At 40.7% G+C, this 20,000-nt stretch overlaps 1 protein-coding gene and 1 non-coding gene across 6 annotated transcripts in view; both read right to left on the reverse strand.

The window, feature by feature from the left end:
- Positions 1-20,000, reverse strand: part of LOC124595874 (nudix hydrolase 8) — a 104,630-nt gene that overhangs the window by 37,068 nt on the left and 47,562 nt on the right. For all 5 annotated transcript variants that reach the window (XR_006978255.1, XM_047134780.1, XM_047134783.1 and 2 more), the window contains exons 3-4: positions 10,240-10,331; positions 1,543-1,753 (exon numbers count right to left, since the gene is read on the reverse strand). Coding sequence is in view for 4 of the 5 variants with exons in the window: in XM_047134780.1 (XP_046990736.1) it covers positions 1,543-1,753; positions 10,240-10,331 (303 nt within the window). In the remaining variant the exon portion in view is untranslated. The remainder of the gene's footprint in view (positions 1-1,542; positions 1,754-10,239; positions 10,332-20,000) is intronic.
- Trnat-ugu lies at positions 13,316-13,389 on the reverse strand. The gene has a single exon. It is a non-coding gene; the product is annotated as a tRNA-Thr (tRNA).

Raw genomic sequence — 20,000 nt, forward strand, 5'->3', positions numbered from 1 at the left:
TGTCCCCAGTCACAATGTGATGCAGAAATCCCTTCTGTTTTTGCCTCTAAAGCAACTGTTCACAAACACACAAATGCCGTTCAACGTCTCTTGGTTTCAGCTCACACAGGACTGAAGTTCCTTCTTACTGAATCATGTCCATAGCCTCGAGACGTTTTGAAATGGCTTGCTGTGTCACTCCCACTAATCATGCCAATTCTTCTTGAGTTTGATACGAGTCTTCGCTCAGCAATGTGTCCAATTCTGCACCTTCAAAAACGTTCTCTCTTCCACCACTATGCCAGTCTACGGCGTTAAAATCACCGTTATTGAAGTGTTGAAACCACTCATGACACGTTCTTTCACTAATAGCGTCCTTACCACACGTACTTGAGAGCATTCGATCAGACTCAGCCGCTGTTTTCTTCGTATTGAAACAAAACAGTAACACCTCCTGCAAATGGCGAGAATTTGGCTCCTAAACTGACATTTTCAATCTAGAACAACTTTATGATGCATACACAAATTGACTAATGTTTGAATGAGGTTATGTTGACTGAGGTCCAAGCTAACTGCCTGATGTCTGCGATCTGTTTCTTTTGACTGCTACTTACCGTTGTTGCCACCGATCAGTAAATAGCAGAAGCAAAGTTGCACACCTTGTATGCACCAGCATTTGTGAGAAACATAGCATCAATGATTTTCTGAGCTTTTTCTGTTTTCAGTTTTACTGTTTGTGTTTGGCTTAGTGCTTACCAATTCTGTCATTATGTGTAACCATTCTTATGTATGGTTGAATCAATTATGTCCTTTGACTATAGAACTTAGTGATATCAGACTGCAAGTGAGTGCAACATGACATGTATAGTGCAGGTGCTGTGTGCAACTTAACATTGCTGTGAACACCAACAGCATACTCAATTACTGAAACCATGCAAATCTGCAGTTCTAGAGCAATATTTTTCAGTTACACAGGATGAATCACAACCATACAAAGATTCTGGCACAAATATTGAATTATTGGATGGTACCATAAAACAGCTGATTGTGAAATGCGTGAAGGACAAGTTAATCAACAACAAAAGCAGTTACTACCTTAACAAAGGTGAGAACCCTCACTTAAATCAGTTAAAATAGGAAAAGAACTACCTTACAAGAACAATGATCTGACCTCAAGTCTAGGTACAGCACCAACAGGTATATTGTGCACTGGACACACCAGAAGATGTGAATTTCAAGTGAAGCAATCATTGACCTGCCATAGGTTGCAAAAGGTGAGTGTGCCACGAGACACATGCTAGCCTCTCAGCAGTTAGTTCATTGGCACAACTGATGATGACAACGTTGCCATTTGCCAAAATATTAAGCCTCTTGAACACCAAGATTTGATCATATGCTTGATATTTTTTTCATAAAAATATGTAGATAGCTGTTATTTAAACTGATTGCATACTAATAAGTATTCTATACTAGTTTTGTTCAAAAAGTAACACCGTGCACCTAAGGTAAAGGACATCCTTACAATTTGTGTAAACCTAGTACCAAAGAGTATAGAGTACACACCTGGTTCTAAATATCCACCGGGCAGTTTCCAGTGAGGTACTGTATGAAAGCGTTCCCGAACAACCAATAGTTCTTGGTCCTTGTTTACAACAACAGCACCTACTCCTATCATTGTATGTGCATATTGAGGAATATTGCATATTTCTGTGATTGGCAGCCACTTGACCATGGAAACACTCATTGGTTCTGCATGGTGAAACACGAAACCATTCTGAAACAACATTTTTTTTACATGTAATCTTTTCAAAGATATTCCCAACACAAATGAAAACCTCATAGTAATACAAATAAAAACACAGAAATAACAGATGATTCATTATATATGAGAAGTTGTAATTAGTTTAGTGTTCTCTTCATTGTCCCTACACAGGAGCCACTGTCAGGGGCTGTAATGTATTACTAGACTCCTCCCTTAATATTGTAACTTGAAACTGTTTAAGTAGGCTTTTGTAGGACAGCTGATGTATAACTTCAAGGGTTGCAGCTCAGATTTTACAGTATTTCTGTGACATCTACTTTGAGTAAAACAAACCTGAGCCCCAAGACATTCTTCACGGAAACAGTTTATAGGCTGTGGATATGTGATTTTCCGACATGACCTTTCTCCTGAGGGTGACAGTCCAGATACATATGCAGAAAGAAAGACCCTGTAAAATATGAAAATTAGAGAGAAGTAGCTTTTAATCAAACTATGAGATATAGCTGGGAATTGTGACTGAGCATAGCTGTCAAGTGGTTAGCACACTGAGCTTGCATTCAGGACAAACAGGTCTCATATATCATCTAGTCAACCTGAATCAAGTTTCCTACATTTTGTTACATCACCTAAGATAAATCCTGAGGTTGGTCTTTTGGAAAGCAATGGCTGATTTTATCCCATAAACTAGCATACACATCTATAATAAGGCTGGATTAACTGTTGCTGGATTGTAGAATTGTTAAGTCACTAAAATACACTGAGAGGTATGAGAGCTGTACATGTAAAGAAGATACAAGCTTGCTTACATGATCCAGTCATCCTGAAGTTGGATCCTCATGGTTTCCCAACTGCTGCAGAATGGTTCGTACTAATATGCCACGACCACACCTTTCTTTCCTTGCCAATTATTAAGAGTGTATGATGAAATAAATTTTTATATTTATTTTATTATACATTTATCCTGGCAAGGTTAGCTCCATCATATCCTCTCTTATTTCTAATCAAGCATGTTCATGTTTTATAATTATATTCATTGTGCGACATGATTAGACAATTTATAGGCAGGTAGATGTAGACTCTGGGCTGTGGCAGCAATGGATGTAGCAAAAGAGAAGGGAGAGATATAACGACATGGGGAAATAGCAGGATACATGTAATGAAGAGAAGAAGGAAAAAGAAAGAAATGACATGATTGAGAGAAAGAAGGGTGACTGGAAGAAAAAGTGCATATTTGCTTCATTGTTTGACACACAGATATGACCAATTTTTGGAGGAAAAATCATGAGGATGTCAAAGTATAGAGCCTCAACTTTTCCTTAAATGCAACAAGGCATAAAACAGCATGTAGAGAGCAGGGTAGCATGCTCCAGGTGGATGTCAATAATGAATAAGAAGCTTGTGAATGTTTTTGTTTTATGGGTGGGCACAGCTGGTCTATTGTTTGTCATGTATGCTACAAAATCTGTAGTTCCCACCCTCTTATAATTGTAATTCACACTGAGATGATTAGCCAACAATAGATTAAAAAAAAAAAAAAAAAATGTTCGCCTCTGCTTTTGCTTCAAGCCAATGTACAGTGGCTTCCATATGCATTTAATTATTTTAATACAGTCTTTATTTACTTGAAGTTTACTTTTAGTGACTATTCTTATTTATAGCTTGGCTCATCATCTGTTTGGTATTGAATCATTTAGAAAGTGTGCACACATGCAATTACAAAATGATAATCTATGCAAATGAATTTAAGCTGAAAAGCAATCAGAATTCTTTTACAGAACTCTCCAGGTTCTATTTCAGAAATACTAAGAAAATGAAAAGGGAACAAAATGGCACTCAACAATGACTTTGTTAATATTACAAATCGATACACTTACGAAAGACAGCCACATTTACATTTATTCATAAATCATTGTACTGATGGAGATGGTAACTTTAAATCAGTAACACAGCACACATTTAAACCAACTTCATTATTATTTCACTAATATTAATAACTTAGACAAAGGATGACACCCAAGACAATACAAGAGTTAATCAGCTTCACAGTCAGAGTCAAAGCCAGACACACACACACACACACACACACACACACACACACACACACACAAAGAGAGAGAGAGAGCTCAACCTTCATAACGTTATACTTTTTATAGACCAAAAACAAAGGTTATTTGCTGTTGTTTAGATACAGGTACTTTGGTTTCTATTATATCTTCGGGTATATTACATTGATTTCTATTGTACGATATTTATACAGCAAAATATATATTTTATATATGAAAAAACAGATGCAAGAATGGGATACTATGTAACTTCCATTATTGAGATTATAATAAAATGATAGGTAGTCGATCCATAAAACTAAGTGACACATACACTGAGAAGGAGATAAAGTACACACAGCATATGGTAGCCTCTAACTCATCTGCTAACAACCATCATAACTGGAATATGAGGGCATGACACAATCAAACAAGCTGATGTTGAAGTCATAATATCCACAAGCATTCATTGTTAGTTGTAACTGTCAGAATTTTCACTCTTTGTGTTATGTTGGACTACAACGCAATAGCGGATTTCCTGCAGAATAAGTAGCTGCACACCGAGCGAGGTGGCGCAGTGGTTAGACACTGGACTCGCATTCGGGAGGACGACGGTTCAATCCCGCGTCCGGCCATCCTGATTTAGGTTTTCCGTGATTTCCCTAAATCACTCCAGGCAAATGCCGGGATGGTTCCTCTGAAAGGGCACGGCCGCCTTCCTTCCACATCCTTCCCTAAATCGATGAGACCGATGACCACGCTGTCTGGTCTCCTTCCCCAAACAACCAACCAAGTAGCTGCACAAGTTTCATTTCACATTCTGTGAAAATATGTTTATAATTTTTTTGGGGACTTAGAGACAAGTACAAGTTTTCCTGCACATAGTGACACTGCTTTGCCACCTAATTTACTCATCCAAACTTATATCCAGATTCTTCAGGATTTTCTGATACAGAATTGCAGCACCAATAAAAAGAATAGGGGCACGTGTTCACAGAATTCAGGAATGAATAAGCTGTTACGAGATACTGAATTTACTTGTGACTTGTGAGCAGGTATGAGGGACGTCCTACCCAAGATACTTCCACCCCTCCCGAAGTGGTATTCGGCTACCCACCTAATCTCCACAATAGCCTAGTCCATCTGCCACCTTTCCCCTCTACCTACACCACTAGCTAGCCCACAGACGGCTCCCCACTCACTCACAAGCCACTAGACGCTTCCGCCCCAAACCCCTCCCTGCTTCCCATCTCTCTCCATCCCTCACCCCACCCCACCCCAGCCTAGACTCCCACCTCACCCCAGTGCACTTACTGTGGGCCAGGAAAGAGCTGGCAGCCAACTGAGCACAATTTAGAGAGACAGACGTGTGCATGTGAGTGAGTGGGAGAGTGTGTGTGTGTGTGTGTGTGTGTGTGTGTGTGTGTGTTTGTTTTCCTACAAGCTTGAAAAAGGAAGTTCATTCCTAAAGCTAGCACAGCTCTGTACCCTTTGCTTGTGTACCTATTGACGACGCAGCGTTTCTGCCTTTCACTGAGTCGTCTCCTTTATTCCCTAATCATTCGTTACTTGTGACTTCTTTGCAGACAGTTTTAGGCCCCGGTTCTGTACCTACCACAGCAATGAAGGCAGGTCATTAGTCATGTGGATGATAGCACTGCTGATTTCTACAGGTCACGTAGTTCAGTAAAGCTGGAGTCATTAGCATAGAAACAAAATTTTCAGGACATTACCAATGAGATGTCACTGACATAAGGAAAAACAGTGGGCCGAAGGCACATCTTGTGGCACTCTTTGAGACAACTTTCTTCCATAATGCTTTTCCACCCCACAGGTAACAGCCTGCTTTTTGTTTATCATGTGACTTTCAGAATCTTTCAGCAAACCATCCACAACTTTTTGCTGTTGAATTTTTATATGCTTCGTGTCAAAACTGATGGTACCAGATACTTTGATGAAGCCTGGTAGTGCGTCACAGTTGTCTGTGGCATACGTTGGTTAAAGCCAAAAGCCAACAGCAGTGAGATTTTTGCAAAAAATTTAGGGTATATCAAAGGGATAGGCTAATGGGAAATAGAAGAGGCATATTTGTCACAATAGACAAGATGCTCAAATCCACCAAGATAGAAATTGAAGCTACATTTGAGACTGCACAAGATTTGGTATGTAGGACACTCGCAACTAGTAGGTCTGACAGTAGATTTAGAGAGATCCGCTTCAGTTGTACTAATATTTATTCAAACCATGACTAGTCAGGATTTTAAAATCCCATCTTTAGGTTATGAAGTTACTGTACTTGGTAATACATACACTATGTGATCAAAACTATCTCGACACCTGGTTGAAAATGTCTTACAAGTTCAGGGCGCCCTCCATTGGTAATGCTGGATGTCGGCCCACCCTTAGCCTTGATGACAGCTTCTACTCCCACAGGCATTTGTTCAATCAGGTGCTGGAAGGCTTCTTGGGGAATGGCAGCCCATTCTTCACGGAGTGCCGCACTGCGGAGAGGTATCGATGTCGGTCAGTGAGGCCTGGCATGAAGTTGGCATTCCAAAACATCCCAAAGGTGTTCTAAAGGATTCAGGTCAGGACTCTGTGCAGGCCAGTCCATCACAGGGATGTTATTGTCATGTAACCATTCTGCCACAGGCTGTACATTATGAACAGGTGCTCGATCATGTGCTGTACATATCCTTTCCCTTCATGTTTCCACTTCACTATCACGTTGGAAACAGTGGACCTAGGGATGTTTAGGAGTGCAGAAATCTCGTGACACCCAATCACCTGACCATGTTCGAAGTAAATGAGTTCTGCAAAGTGCCCCATTCTGCTCTCTCACGATATCTAATGACTACTGAGATCGATCACTGATATGAAGTACCTGGCAGTAGGTGGCAGCACAATGCACCTAATATGAGAAACGTATGACGTATGGTTTTTTTTAATTATTATTTTTGGGGAGGGGGGGGGGGGGGGCAGAGATCCAAATACTTTTGATCACATAGTATAACATGCAGTCGGGGGCCAGTCACTGCAAGAGCTCCAATCACTGCATGTCAGCGGAAACTGTCCACCTCTGAACAGCTACATGGTAGGAATGCCAACCACTACTGTGTGGAGTTATCACCAAATGTGCACTACTGTAATTGTGCCAAGGCACAACACATTTATATGGACTGCATTAAGACAAACTGTTGTGACAATCTTATATGTTCTACATTTGGCTGGGACATATTTGACATGTTTTATCTATTGATGTACACTTTTTTTCTCCTGTGGAGAAGACTGTAATAATCGAAACTATTACGAATGAATATACAATTGTACAGATGATGGTACAAATATGCTTTTTTAAAACTTTCTGATGCTTTTATTAATTAAGCTTAATTAAAAGTCTTAAATTTAATGGTTTTGCTTAATTTATAATCAGAATTGTAATACAACAATGTAAAGTCATTTCACTGTAAATTTCTTAAATCAAAGTAATGTACATCTTTTACTTCTTTCCACATCCCAGAGAATGCTTCTGTGGGAGCCACAGAACACAACTTACGTAATGTAACATAAACTCCAAAGGTTTTAATTAAATTTGTTATAATCAGACAGCCAACTAGAGCAGATCTTCCTGTTCTCTGTGCAGCAATGGGTACAGCTTATCTGAGGCAGCTATAACAGTGTTAGTACTGAAACCACCACTGTCATCTCCTGTTGTTTTTTAACTATTGTAACCTCGAGTCTTTAACATATCCTCTGCAAAACAGTATTAATTGATTTTGGTTCTAATGATCAACTATTGTGGTCAATTCACTAGGGATGACTAATACTCAAAGAAATACTTGAAATAATGTGTTCACTCTCTTACCTAATGGAGCACTAGTTGAAAATCATTTCCCACCAAGTCCACATACCTCTAAACAGTTTGCTAAGAGAACATGTGCAAACAATGAATTTTCAAAATTATAATTCCATTTTGTTTTTTTCTCAATATGTTCTTGTACTTTATGTTTTATACCTCATTTCTGTTTTATCTATTTTGAATAATTCTTTTCTCATGTAAGCTTATCTCTCTGTTGCTGATTGTCCTTTCTATGATCTATACCTTCTCACGTTTCCTGATTTCACCTACTGCCGACAATTCATTGTTGATGTCTATCTTGTTTAACTCTGTTGTGTCTCCCTTGACCTGGGGTCCTGACTAACTTTACTATGTAATTTTTGACACATTCTATTTCATCCAACTTTTTCTGCTCCCTTTTGGTGACTGCAGGAGTACCAAGTTCCATAAGCAATTCCATATAGTTCTTGTTTAACGTCATCCTGACTGAAAGTAGCTTTACCTTTATGAGGTTCTACAGGAAATGGTTTGGCTTCATGACTACCCAATGACAGAATCATGATAATGTAGCTACAACTACTTCCTGAATATACTGCAGTAGCTGCTGACAAAAGTGATGTCAGCCACAGTGATCCAATGCTTGTCCTCACTTCTATATGTTGAAGACTGATAAAAAACAAACACACTTACACACACACACACACACACACACACACACACACAAAGCCACTGTTGTGTCACAATGCTGCTACCAGACAGTGGCACATAGTGACCTTGCCTGAGGAGATTGGTGGGGAAATGGAAGAGATATGCAGTAGCCAGATGGGCCAACAGAACAGGGGGGAGGGGGATAGGAAAGATCATGCTAGTGTGTGCAGAGGAAAGGATAGAGATGACTGGTAGAAACAAGAAACACAAAGAAAAAGGAGAGAAAAGGAGAGTACAAAGTGGAGGTAGAGAATGGGAAGTTGCAATTGGTGAGCCAGGCCTTGGTGGATAAGTAACTGGGGGATTATCAGGGTGCCTTCAGAGCAGGAGAATGGAATGAGATGACTTTGTGATGATGGGTGGAGGCAGATGGTACTCAGGGCTAATTGATATTAATACTTGAGAAGGTTGCATTAATGAGGATATGCTTTAGGGAGAGTTTCCACCTTCACATTTAGGAAAAGCTGCATTGACTGGTAAAACTCCAGGGGGTTGAAATCAACCACATTATGTTGCAGCAAATGGGTGGCCCAGTTGAAACAAGCAATGTCACTCACACCATACTTTTCATCCAGCCAAAAGTAATATTTCACCACCCACCAAACCTATGATATACCCTTGCTTGTCTTGACATCTTTCCTACTCCCTACTACTTGCCCCATGGCTCATATCCCTGAGAAAGCAGGCACACAACCTGTCCTATATTTCTGCCTATCCAAGTCTACTTGGGCCTTGTCACTGGCACTTCCTACCCTCTTAGAGACAGAAAAGTGTCACATTTTACATTAACTTAGCTGTGACCACTATGCAGCTTTCTATGTGGATAACACCATTAACACACTGACCAAGTGCCAACTAGACCACCTAGCTGCAGAACATGATGTGCAATATAGTGTGGCTGACTTCAATGGTTGCTTCACAACCTATAACATCTGGATCCTCTGCCATATCATGAGCTCTACTCCCAAAAGAGATTCTTCATTCACACAACCCTCCTGTTGTCAATATCTGTTAGCCCTGGTCTCCATATTCTCCTCCCTCCCACTTTGCATTTCATTACATCCAGCTTCCTCCAGACTAGTCTCACAATCCTCAGTCATTTTTCTACCACACTTATATCACTGAATGTACGCTTTACTTGTCTATTTATTTCCTTCTTGTTCAATGGAAACTTTACTTTCCCCTACACTCTTCTTTTTTCTCAAAGTTTTTCTTAGTGGTTCCATATCCTCCCCTCCACCCATCTATAAGTTCCACATTGCCCTCCCATCCTCTTTCTCTCTGTCAGCACCCTACACCCCTTCCAGTTTTCTCCTATCACTAACATCGCATGCTGTCGTACGCAGATATGTCAGGAAACAACAGTCTCTCTCTCTCTCTCTCTCTCTCTCTCTCTCTCTCTCTCTCTCTCTCTCTCTCTCTCACACACACACACACACACACACACACACACACACACACACACACAGAGAGAGAGAGAGAGAGAGAGAGAGAGAGTGAGTGAGAGTGAAATGGGGGACAGGGAGGGGAGGCATGCTCCTCAGCTCTGCGAAACAGCAAGGTAATATGACAGATTATAATATACTTAGCCTGGCTGCTGCTCTCTTCAGTTTGGTAAGCAGTGACCTGCCTTCACAGAGAACTCCACAGTATGATCTACTGTATGTCATAAAAATGCAGCGCTTACCTACTGCCAATAAAATATACACACAGAGTGGCAAAATGTAGATTATGCACTAGTTTCAAAAATGTGTACTGTGACATTCAATCAAAAGTGTTGAAAAATCTAACAAGCAAGTTAAACTGTTTCCATACATCCTAATTTTATCAAGTAATCAATAATAAGGAAATACATAACTATGCAAGAGCAAAAATATAGTATTTATTGAATGAGAACAATTAGTACATACCTTTGCTAACACTGGAATCCACTCTGCATGATGTAAGGCTACTCTGAACCAGACTGCTCGAACATTCTGTTCTGACCAGTGTTCAAGGGACTCTAAATGAAACCAAAAGTAATTTGAATAAGTAAACAACTATCCTTAAGGAAACAAGTGACATACAAGAAGTGTCAGAATGGCAGATGGAAAAAAAATTGCTACAAGGTATACATCTTTGCTTCCATCATTTTTCCCCAAACATTTGAGGCTTTAATAAAACAAATTGGCTACACACGTATCATTCAAAGTATTTTCCATCGCTGGCCACTACTTTCTCTCATCTTTTGGGCAGTGTACGAATCCCACGCCGAAAAAATTATTCATCTTTTGAAGCGATCCACGAATCGATCCAATTTCTGACTTCTTCATGCTTCATGAGATCGGAAGTGCTGGTCAGCCAAGCCATGTGCCACTGATCTGAACAGGTGATAGTCAGAGGGAGCAATGTCTGGAGAATATGGCGGGTGGGGTAGGACTTCCCATTTTAACATCTCCAAGTACGTTTTGACCTCTTTTTCAACGTGGGGTTGAGCGTTGTCGTGCTGCAAAATCACTTTATTGTGCCTCTCACTGTATTGCAGCCGCTTGTCTTTTAATGCTCTGCTCAGACGCATTAATTGTGTTCGATTATGAGCACCTGTGATTGTTTCACTTGGTTTTAACACCTCATAGTACACAAGGCCGAGCTGGTCCCACCAAATGCAGACATGATCTTGGAGCTGTGAATATTTGGTTCGGCCATTGATGTGGAAGCATGGCCAGGATATGCCCATGATTTTTTGCGTTAATGGTTATCGTAATGAACCTATAATGCGATGCAGAAATCCCTTCTGTTTTTGCCTCTGAAGCAACTATTCACAAACACACAAATGCCGTTCAATGTCTCTTGCTTTCAGCTCACAAGGGACCAAAGTTCCTTCTTACTGAATCATGCCCATAGCCTTGAGACATTTTGAAATGGCTTGCTGTGTCACTCTCACTATACGCGCCAATTCTTCTTGAGTTTGATGTGAGTCTTCACTCTGCAATGTCTCCAATTCTGCATCTTCGAAAACATTCTCTCTTCCACCACTATGCCAGTCTATGACGTTAAAATCACCATTATTGAAGCGTTGAAACCACTCATGACATGTTCTTTCAGTAATAGCATCCTTACCATACGTACTTGAGAACATTCATTGAGACTCAGCCGCTGTTTTCTTCATATTGAAACAAATCAGTAGCACCTCCCACAAATGACGATAATTAGGCTTGTAAACTGACATCTTCAGTCAAGAACACCTTTATGATCCAGACACATATTGACTAATGTTTGAATGAGGTTATGTTGACTGAGGTCCAAGCTAACTGCCTCAAATCTGCGATCTGTTTCTTTCAACTGATACTTACCGTTGTCGCCACCTATTGGCAAACAGCGGAAGCAAAGTTGTACACCTTGTATATAAAACATACAGTAAACACAAAATAGTAAATGAAATAAGTTGATCATAATATATTCAAAAAAGAGGAATTTCAAGGAGTATGACACATGAACTAAAATGGAGTTTACATGTAAAGATAGGCTTCAAAGTTTTCATGTACACTTGCACATACTGTTGTAAGTTTGTTTCTTCAACAACACAGATTTTATTAGGCACAGATTATTTACAGTCAAATCACAGAATTTAACAGTTCCTGACTCTTCCGGAAATGCAAACAACAAAACGCTTCTGGATGTAAATACCTCATGGTGAACACGGTACTCTGAATGATTGTTAAATAACTCACAAGTCAGTGGTGGAGAACACTGTTTGCAGGTTTGACTGGGAAATGCTTGGATACAAACCACATTTTTGGTGCACTCCTATGTCATCAGTTTGTTCACTGAAAAGTCAAGGTTTGTTTGAATGGTGCACGAAGATTGTACCGCATTAGGCAGACAGCCGAATCCTTGCGCTAACCAAATGTCATTAGTAGGTAACAATGTCGTAAATCAGTGCCCAGGAGAAAACCGTGTGGTGCATGGTTGTCATCTATAGATCCACCAGAGTGCTTACTAGAAATATCAGCTGGCAGACAAGTGAGGCCATGGTGGCCCCTAGCAGCCTTAAATCTGCCACGGGTGTTTTGACATGTGAACTGGTGATGGCAGATGTATCCTACCGTGCTGTGCTAGCGACCTTGCTGGATGTAAGTATATTTATATTGAGTGATCCATTAATAGTCTGGAGGGATTTCAAGACATACCATCATTCTCGGTGACAAATGAATGGGTCATTGGAAGAAAGACCTAATCTTCCATTTACTAAACATTAGTCTGATCATTTTTTGCCAAGTTCTTTGCAAGCTCAGAACAAGTAGCTCAATATGTACCTTTAAGTAGTCCTGCCTGTTACATGAACTGCTTTATCCTACTGTATTTGTGGTTTTATCTTTGAATTTATTCAAACATTTAAAATGTCATACCTTGAAATACACTCTTGCCATGGCCATGGGCTGCGGTTTTGGGTGTCTGTGTGGTTGTGTGCATGTAAATGTGTGTGCTATTGCTAGAAAAAGAGCTATTGTGAATGCTGTTTTCTGTTATGTGTTTCTGTGCTCCATGCATCGCTCCACTATAGGCAAGTGTCTGCCATTTCCTTATTTTTTATATTACTCCTGCAGGTTAGCACTTTCTTCTGCCAAAGCCTCCACACAAACAAACTCAAATCATATAATTGCTAAAGAAAACTACACTGTGTCTTTCTATTTAAACATAAGAGATCAAAATTTTGTACAAAGTTCTAAACAGTGTGCCTGAAACATATATCTGCACGAGTTGTTATTTATTAACTGAGGGCAGAAATATATAAATACCAGAAGTAGACGTTGGTCATGTAAGTGCTCCCAAGGGTATCATTGTGGTTCTAGGCAGTGTTCAGAGATATATGAAGATAGTAATTGTTCACGAAAGAACAGATACCATTGACCATGCAGCTTTTCTAGAATAAATGATAATTAATTGAAACCCTCAGCTGCCGACAGGTGTTGTTGATATACCTCGATGGGAACAGCTGAAAATGTGTTCCCCGACTGGGACTTGAACCCGGGATCTCCTGCTTACATGGCAGACGCTCTATCCATCTGAGCCACCGAGGACACAGATGAATAGCGCGACTGCAAGGACTTATCCCTTGCACGCTTCCCGTGAAACCCACATTCCCAACTGTCCAAATCTACCTATTTAATGTTACTAATAGATATTTGCCCATCCACTCATTACTCGCGCCTACTAAGGTGATGATTCCCGTAAGAGTTCGGGAAACCTGTGCATATTCACACTCGGGAACAGTTACTATCCTCACATATAGTTGAAAGGCTACCAGGCCATCGACCTTCATCTGTGTGAATGTGCGCAGGTTGCCCGAACTCTTACGGGAATCATCACCTTAGTGGGTGCGAGTAATGAGTGGATGGGCAAATATCTATTAGGGACATTACATATGTAGATTGTGGACAGTTGGGAATGTGGGTCTCACGGGAAGCATGCAGATTGATAGAGCATCTGCCACGTAAGCAGAAGATCCCGGGTTCGAGTCCCAGTCGGGGAACATATTTTCAGTGTCCCCATCGAGGTATATCAACAACACCTGTCAGCAGCTGAGGGTTTCAGTTAATTATCAGTGTTCAGAGAGACCTAAACTGATGACCCAAGACACTGACACCACTGCCCACCATGAGACTGAATGCACCTAATGGCGCTGCAGGAAGGTGATGAGTTAAAGAAGTAAATAAGAGGAGCAGAGCTGAATGAAGAATCATTTCAACAATGATAGGAGCCACAAATGGGGAAATCCACTGACATAAGTGACTCTGACAAAGTACAGATCATTATGGCCCAGGTCCTGGAACAAGCATCTCATAAATGGTGAAGCTGGTCAGCTGTTTGCATGCTACTGTCACAAGCAGCTAAGAAAAGAGGTTGAAGGAGAGTGAAGCCATTAGCAGACAAGGTGTTGGATGTCTACACCTCATCACAGGTTGGAGGCTAGTCTCTCTCCGAAGAAGGGTAGGTGGTGGTCTGTGGCAGATCTGACAACAGAGTTTGGTGCTTATACAAACACAAGTGTTTATAACACACTGTTTAGTGCCCCACAGCAGACAACATCTATGTGTTTGCATGAACATCATCATCAATTATGATTGCAGAGGGTGCAGGATCTTCCAGATTGGACTGTGGAACAATGGAAACATGTCACCTAGTCTGATGAATCACATTTCTGGTTACACCAGATAAACGGGTGTGTCAGGATACGCCATCACCCAGGCAGACACAGGCTGGCAGGGGCAGTTTCATGTTATGAGGGACCTTCACCTAGGCTTCCATGGGACCTGCAGTAGTAATCAAAGGCACCATGACAGCTGTGGACTACACGCACATTATTGCATATCATCTGCCTCCGTTCAAGCTTTATGTTTCCCTCAATGGCGACAGCATCTTCCAGCAAGATAACTGGCCTTGTCACAATGCCAGAATGGTACTACAGTGGTCTGACGATCATGATAGTGAACTCACTATCTTTGCCAGCAAATTTGACTGATCTGAACCTGATGAAATGCACCTGTGACACTCTCAGGTGCCAGCTCTGCATCCACAAATTCCTCATTCATAATTTATGGTATGACCTATGCAAACACATCTAGAGTCATATATCTCTGGAAGTGTACCAAGGACTTGTCAAATCCATGCCATGCTTAATCCCTCCTGAACTGCGATTCAAAGCACACTATTAAGCACTTAGTTATAATGTTTTGCCTCATCAGTGTATTATGTCAGGTGTATTGATACAAGACATATGGCAATAGTCTAAACACAAATTTCTTGGTCACAATGTTTTATATGTACTAACTGATCATGTCATAAACCTGCAAATTCAGTCATGTGGCTATTCGATATGTACAATGAAGGATCGTCCAATTTTTTAAGTACAGTGATAAGTCTTACCAACTGATAGGTACTGTCTGTTGGAGCATGAGGAAGCAAGAAGATTTGTCAGTATTTGTGAATGGGCAGACTGTGGAAGGCTATAGAGTGTTAGTGATGGTGCTTGATCTTGCAACCTCTGAGATTAGAAGTTTACTAGAATTGCATCAACACAGGGAAATGAAAAATCCGTACACATTATAAAAGTGGATTTGTGTGTGTGTGTGTGTGTGTGTGTGTGTGTGTGTGTGTGTGTGTGTGTGCGCTTGTTTTCACAAATCCTCCTAAACCACTGGACTGATTTCAATAAAACTTGGTATACGTATCCCTCACAGTCAGGCAAAAATTGCTGTTGGGGTAAGAGCCATCTACCTATCATAGTTTAGGAAACATGACGTCATAAACAACGAGATGCATGAAAAACTGCCACATCGTGCATGATACTTAAATTTATTACTTCTGTGATATTACCTCTACTTTCACTTAATTTTTTCAGATAGCATCCAATTATGCCACTAACTGCACCTATAAAATTATATCATGGTGCCAAACATAGCTCATGAGGTATGACATCATAAATACTGAGATGCATGAAAAACTGTTGCACTGACCATGATGTTTAAATTGATTACTTCTTTGCTACTAGCTCTATTCGCGACATATTTTTCAGACAGTATCTCAATATGGTGCTAAATGTAACTTCACAAATACATCTTTGTAAGACACACAGTTCACGGAATATGATGTCATAAACACTCCAATGTATGAAAAAATACCGGATCATGCGTGAAATTTTAATACATTTATTCTTTATTACTAAGACACTCCTACAGCTGAGTCAACTTACGAAAATCCCTGACACCTGGCAGTACTTTTGAGAGCTTTCAACTGCGAAGTGCAAACAGCTGTAGGTGATAACACTAGCCATCTATACAGCTATGCAGAGGTGTTGCCATAAAGACTTTTACAAAATGGCATTGTAAACATGTATAGAAGCTGTACTTACAAATTTGTACATTATGCATATTTCTTTGTACGACTGTCCATAATTTCAAAGGTATTTTCACATAGACATGGAAATGAAATTTTTTCAATATTACACTAGCAACACAGTTCATTTTGTGTGTCCATTTCTAGTAGAAAACTGCCAAAATGAATATTCTGGGAATGCTAGGTTTCTCAGATAGTTTGTTGTACGTATGTATGTGTGCAAAAATTATCCACTTACGTGTTGAATAACACTTGACATATTGTGAACTTCCTGAATTTTTGAATGGGTCGCAGACAGGCCACACCTCAATCCTACTGGGTGCTTGCGGAGCTTAATGTACGTATTGTAAAACCTCATTTTCACATTCCCACATTTTATATTTTCCTGCTTTTCATGTTCATTTTTGTAGTCCCTACAGAAGTCCTATGCATTCAATACAATGCTTTCCCACCATTAATGATTCTGTGTTATAGCATTTCCTGCATTTTAAGTTTTCTTTGACATTATCATGACCTTTAACATTGATTTTCATACAGGTTTCTGCACGAAGTGTATCATATTCCTGCTAAAAGTCAGACTTGGAACAAAGCAGAAAACATAGCATTAATGCAGGACACAAGATTTTCATTGTCGGCGTGTTGAGTCATGGCTGTCTGTATTATAGATTCGCAGTGTCTGGAAGGGTGGGAAAGTATGCTGAGTAACTACCTTAATGATAATCATGATCTAACGATAGTGACTCTAGTAGGAACCTCCTTTCTGCTCATTGTGTTGTAATTTTTTAGTCATTATATCACATTACAATAATGTGTTGTTGGATCACCCCTTTGTTAGTGGCAAAAGTACAACTTCTCATTATTATGCACATGGTGAGTATTTAACATCAACATAGCCTATACACTGAAGAGCCCAGAGACTGAATGCCCTCTGGGGGGATAAGGGGGGCGGGGGGGAGGATTTGCACATGTGTTGCACTAAGTAGATAAGGAAAAGTGACAGATTTATGGCCCAGCCCCTGAAAACAAGAATCTAAGAACCAGTGAAGCTGGTCAGCCATACATTTGCTACTACAGTAAGCATCTATTAGCAGGCATTGAGGGACAGTGAAAACACATGAAGACAACAAGGTGTTGGACATATACACCCCATCATGGAACATGGTACGATGGTCTGTAAATCAGAACAAGTGGTAATCTATGGTAGATTTGATGACAGTGGTCAACGCTGATGCAAGCACAAGTGTTGCAGAGCGTGCTGTCAAACACGGGGCTCCCTGGCAGACGACCCTCAGGTGATCCCATGCTGATCCAATGACACTATCAATTATGACTGTGATGAGCACAGGATTATCAAGACTACACTGTGGAACAATGGAAACATATCACTTCATTGGATGAATCATGTCCCTTGTTGTACCATGTTCACGAGTGTATCCAAACACGCCGTCTTCCATGCAAATGGCTGCTCAAGATATTCAGTGCGGCTTCCATGGGACCTATGCCAGCTGTGGACTATGTGAACATTATTGCAGGCTACCTGCATCCCTTCAAGCTTGATGCCTTCCCCAATGGCAATGGCATCTTCCCGCCGGATAACTATTCATGTCATGAAGGCAGAATCATAAATCATTGGTTTGATGAGCACGATAGTGAATTCACGCTGATGTCTTGGCCCCCAAATTTGCCTGGTCTGAAACCAACGGAAGACATCTGGGATGTTATCAGGCACAAGCTCCACATCCACAAACCAATGGCCCTTAGTTTATCGGAATTTGGTGACCTGTGCGTAGATATCTGGTGACACATAGCTCCAGAAACCTACAGTGACTTGTCAAATCCATGTCACACATTACATTTCAAAGCTGGGCAAAAGTGTCATTAAGTAGGTGGTCATAATGCTTTGGCTCATCAATGGATCACAGCATAATGTGAGAAGAAAGATTCCATGAATCAGATTTATGAGCAGCTGGACTTGTGAATGAATGCAGGAGTCCACATTCAGTGAGTCTACTCCACAAATATTTCTTACCATAATCTCTCTCAAACCAGAGACCAGCAGCCATAATGTCTTATGAATGCTGTATCTATGTTTCCCACAAGGTACAACAATAACAGAAATACCAGCATAAAGAAAAAAGAAAATGAGAAATGGAAACCACTTACCTGTTGCTGATTAATGCATGGTTATTAGACACGTTTTTTACAGCACAGATATTACTACCTTATAAATTACTGTTCTCTTTCTATTTACATACACACACAAGCACTCACTTGCACCTGCTCATGGTGACACTCACTATTAAATGGTGATTTCTCAGGCTGACAAGAGTGGGGAGTGAGGAATAGGATGTTGCAAGTAGGAGGGGGTACGATGTATGGAGCAAGGAGTGGTGAGCAGATAAAGAGAGTTAAGGGGGGCATGATAGACAGGGAGACAGCTGGCTTGCAGTGGGCATTGTAAAATGAAGACTGAAAATGGTTGCATTAGAAAAATAAGACAGAGAGAGAGATATGGAGTGATGAGGAAGGGGTAAGGGGGAGGGAGCCTAGTTATACAAACTGATCTGTCCAACTGCCGTGAGCACTCCCACAGGGCATCTTTATACACTAACCAGTTTATGGGCCACTTCCTAACCACTCAATCCCAACATCTATTTTCAACTCAGCGTTACTGGTCCTTCTCATTTCAATCAACTACAGTCTTAAATGTTGAACTTCAGTTTTCACAAAGCTCCATCAATACCTCTGTTCATATAAAATGCACCAACAACCAACAGTATCTCCATTTTGACAGTATCATCCGTTCCTCAATAAAAAGTCCCACATAGCCTTAACATCTATGGGAGTCACATCTGCAGTAGGAGACTGGTATTAACAAAGCGAGCTGATAATCTTGCGAAAGCCTTGACAGACAGACAATATTCTGCTCAGCTAGTCCATAATCAGATTTCTCATGAAATTTCTTCCTGTGACACCAAACAACACACTAACATTATTAATCACTCACTGATCAGCACTCCTCTTATCAACCAGGTCTTGAAAAACTCTCCCACTTCCTGTTTCAGGCTCTGGCTGCCTGTCATCATGCCCTGATATATGGGACATTCATCAAAAACCCTAACATCATAACTGAAACAAGAATTTTGTAATCAACCAAACCTAGGCAATATCCTAGCCTAGACTATCTTTATGCCGATCCTACTCGTAACCTAACAGCACATGGGTCTTACCCCTGTAAGCAATCTAGGTATGAGATCTGTCCTTTACACACATTTACCACCTCCTGCGGCAGTGCTTGCATGGGTGATTGCTATCCTGTAAAAGGAAGGATAACATCTCAAACCAGCCAATTATGCACTGACTGCGTTGACATTCCATGTGCCATGTGGGGATAACAATTAACCACTTGTCTCCATGCAAGGATGACCAATGTCTGTGGCTAACTGTGAACTCAACCACCTAGTGCAGAAAAATATACTATACCACTGCACCGGTGATCTCAATAGCTGTTTCAGTAACTTTATCATTTAGACTGTGTGCCCCCCCCCCCCCTGAAAAGTGCTCACTGCACCAGTTACTCTAAATTAAGTAGATGGGAAATGCCCGGTCAGCATATTCTCTGTTCTTGCAGTCCTCCTGGTCTAATATACCTTAGTTCCTTACTCTCTTCCTTACCCTTGCCCTCATTTTCCCGCTCCTATAATTTACCATACCACTTATCCGTTGCCCAAACCCTGGACTTATCTTTCCATGAAATTCCCCTTATTCCCCCCCCCCCCCCCCCCCCAACATTGTG

The sequence above is a fragment of the Schistocerca americana genome, chromosome 2 (genome assembly GCF_021461395.2).
Source record: "Schistocerca americana isolate TAMUIC-IGC-003095 chromosome 2, iqSchAmer2.1, whole genome shotgun sequence".
Lineage (NCBI taxonomy): Eukaryota > Metazoa > Arthropoda > Insecta > Orthoptera > Acrididae > Schistocerca > Schistocerca americana.